Raw genomic sequence first — 3,179 nt, 5'->3', positions numbered from 1 at the left:
TTACCTGACGGCGACGTTCTACGACTTACTTAAGAAACTCTACGATGAGTGCAATTCCAAATGCGGTGCCAGGGGATCAAATTGCCACGTGAAAGCGTGCGTCAAAGATTGTAGAACTACATCCACCACGTATCAACCGCCACGATATCACGATCCCAAATGCAAATCCATTGTACAGTGCAATGCTACGCTGCCGACATTGGCAAAATACGGCTTTGTTCTCGGCGATCCAGAGAGGCTGAACAGGGATGGACAATCGCATACGAAACGCACGTGCAGAGATTTCTGTGATGTATTTAAGGAGGCATTTGAAGAAGACTCACATCTTGTGAAGTTTTTCAAAACCATTGATAATTTCATGTTCACCATCCGCGCACCCTTCATCTGGCTCAATGTCGCACTCTGGTCACTATCTCTCTTTTACCTCATCTGCGTAATGGTTGGCAGACTGGATGTGCTCCACATCAGGTCACACCTGAGGATACCGTCGTCGCACAAGATAACGGCGCAATCATTGTTGGCGGCAGCGCAAGTCGGAAGGCTTGCCAAGATATCGTATCTACAACCGTAATCATCGTCACATTTGTAATTCACTGTAACTCACGTAACTACTCACCTAGCATATCACCTACTCACCTAACTGACAAACGTAGTCTAATGTCTCGAATTACTCAAGGGGTAACGTGTGAACTAGATAGCACCTAGATTAGGTGATGAGTGAACAGCAAAGCAAAGTGCTAAGCTAGCACACAGGCAACGTGGTAACCTAGCAGCCAGGCAAAGTGCTAACCTAGCACCCAGGCAAAGTGCTAACCTAGCACCCAGGCAAAGTGCTGAGCTGGCGGATGAACCGTATTTTGGTGGGTGTCGTAGCACGTTGATTTATTGTTGCGTTGAGTTACGCGTTGACTGTGAGAGGCGTCCGCGTCGCCCATTGAGTGAGTGTCACGTGAGGCTGGGTGATTGGTCGCTAACGTAGGCGGCCGTGAGGGCCGCGGCGGGTGACCTAAGTCGTGTGTTGCGAGTCACTGGCAGGGTGGCGTAATCCGCGTTGGCCTGGGTAAGTAGCGTTTATAGGCGGCAATGTAGCGATTGTTAATATCACATTTAGGCACGTAGCCGACACGCTCCGCCAGTATGGCGCCGATACCGCGGCTCGTAGCAGGGTGCTGCTGCACTGTGGGAGTTGAGCGCACGGGGCTCGCTGCAATTTCTATAGCGTTGCGAATAATGAATAATTTAGAGTGACAGTTGGTGCTGATCACATGCGTCGCGTCAGGGCAGCTGTGGTATCCCGGGCAGCGTGGGTGTCGGTGGCCTGGGCTGGGGGGATACAGCGGTGAGGGTACGTGTTGCAGTTGGTGAGTGCTGCTTGAGTGATTGATATGTTCGCAGGCTGAGGAGACTGGGAGCGGCAGTGGTAGTGTTGCAGTTGGTGAGTGCTGCTTGAGTGATTGATATGTTCGCAGGCTGAGGAGACTGGGAGCGGCAGTGGTAGTGTTGCAGTTGGTGAGTGCGTTGCTAGGTGATTGATATGCGTGCAGGCTGAGGGGACTGGTAGCGGCAGTGGTAGTGTTGCAGGTGGTGAGTGCTTGCTAGGTGATTGATATTTATGCAGGTTGAGGGACTAGGAGGGGCAGTGGTAGTGTTGCAGTTGGTGAGTGAGTTGGTTATGTGATTGATATGTTCGCAGGTTGAGAGGACTGGGCGCGGCAGTGGTACGTGTTGCAGTTGGTGAGTGCGTTGCTAGGTGATTGATATGTTTGCAGGCTGAGGGGACTGGGCGCGGCAGTGGTACGTGTTGCAGTTGGTGAGTGCGTTGCTAGGTGAATGATATGCTTGCAGCTTGACGGGACTGGGAGCGGCAGTGGTACGTGTTGCAGTTGGTGAGTGCGTTGCTAGGTGATTGATATGTTTGCAGGTTGAGGGGAGTGGGAGCGGCAGTGGTACGTGTCGTAGTTGGTGAGTGCGTTGCTTGAGTGATTGATATGTTTGCAGGCAGAAGGGACTGGGAGCGGCAGTGGCAGTGTTGCAGTTGGTGAGTGCTTGCATAGGTGATTGACATGTTCGCAGGTTGAGGGGACTGGGAGCGGCAGTGTACGTGTTGCAGTTGGTGAGTGCGTTGCTTATGTGATTGATATGTCTGCAGGTTGAGGGGACTGGTAGCGGCAGTGGTAGTGTTGCAGTTGGTGAGCGCGTTGCTAGGTGATTGATATGTTCGCAGGTTGAGGGGACTGGGAGTGGCAGTTGTACGTGTTGCAGTTGGTGAGTGCTGCTTGAGTGATTGATATGTTTGCAGGCTGAGGGGACTGGGCGCGGCAGTGGTACGTGTTGCAGTTGGTGAGTGCGTTGCTAGGTGACTGATATGCTTGCAGCTTGAGGGGACTGGAGCGGGCAGTGCCTACGTGTTGCAGTTGGTGAGTGCTGCTTGAGTGATTGATAAGTTAGTAGGTTGAGGGGACTGGACGCGGCAGCGATGACATGGTTACCAAGTTAAGGTTACGGCAGCGATGACATGATCACGGCAGCGATGACATGGTCACGGCAGCGATGACATGGTTACTGGTTACGGCAGCGATGACATGGACACTAGTGGTGATTATAATCCACTCTACATCGCTCCCTAACCCACTCCACATCGCTCCCTAACCCACTCTACATCGCTCCTTTATCCAGTCCACATCGCTCCCTAACCCACTCTACATCGCTCCTCTATCCACTCTACATCGCTCCTTTACCCACTCTACATCGCTCCTTAACCCACTCCACATCGCTCCCTTATCCACTCTCCATCGCTCCCTAACTCACCTTACATCGCCCCTTAATCCACCCTACATCGCTCCTTTATCCACTCTACATCGCCCCTTACTCCACTCCACATCGCCCCTTAACCCACTCTACATCGCTCCCTAACCCACTCTACATCGCTCCCTAACCCACTCTACATCGCCCCTTTATCCACTCCACATCGCCCCTTAACCCACTCTACATCGCCCCTTTATCCACTCTACATCGCTCCTTTATCCACTCTACATCGCCCCTTTATCCACTCTACATCGCTCCCTAACCCACTCTACATCGCCGCTTTACCCACTCTACATCGCCCCTTATCCACCTTACATCACTGCCTAACCCACTCTACATCGCCCCTTAACCCACTCTACATCGCTCCTTATCCA

General features: G+C 52.4%; 1 protein-coding gene across 1 annotated transcript; it reads left to right on the top strand.

Annotated features, from left to right (window-relative positions):
• Positions 1-571, top strand: BBBOND_0001560 (hypothetical protein, conserved; the record flags this gene model as incomplete). The annotated part of the gene is made up of 1 exon (XM_012914997.1): positions 1-571. A coding segment is annotated over one exon (571 nt), but the record flags the coding sequence as incomplete, so codon positions are not given.
• Between the last annotated feature and the right edge of the window lie 2,608 nt (positions 572-3,179).

Source organism: Babesia bigemina, scaffold Bbigscaff_62590 (genome assembly GCF_000981445.1).
Source record: "Babesia bigemina genome assembly Bbig001, scaffold Bbigscaff_62590".
Lineage (NCBI taxonomy): Eukaryota > Apicomplexa > Aconoidasida > Piroplasmida > Babesiidae > Babesia > Babesia bigemina.
Note: the sequence above shows the minus strand (reverse complement) of the source record. Positions and strands in the feature narration are given on the sequence as shown.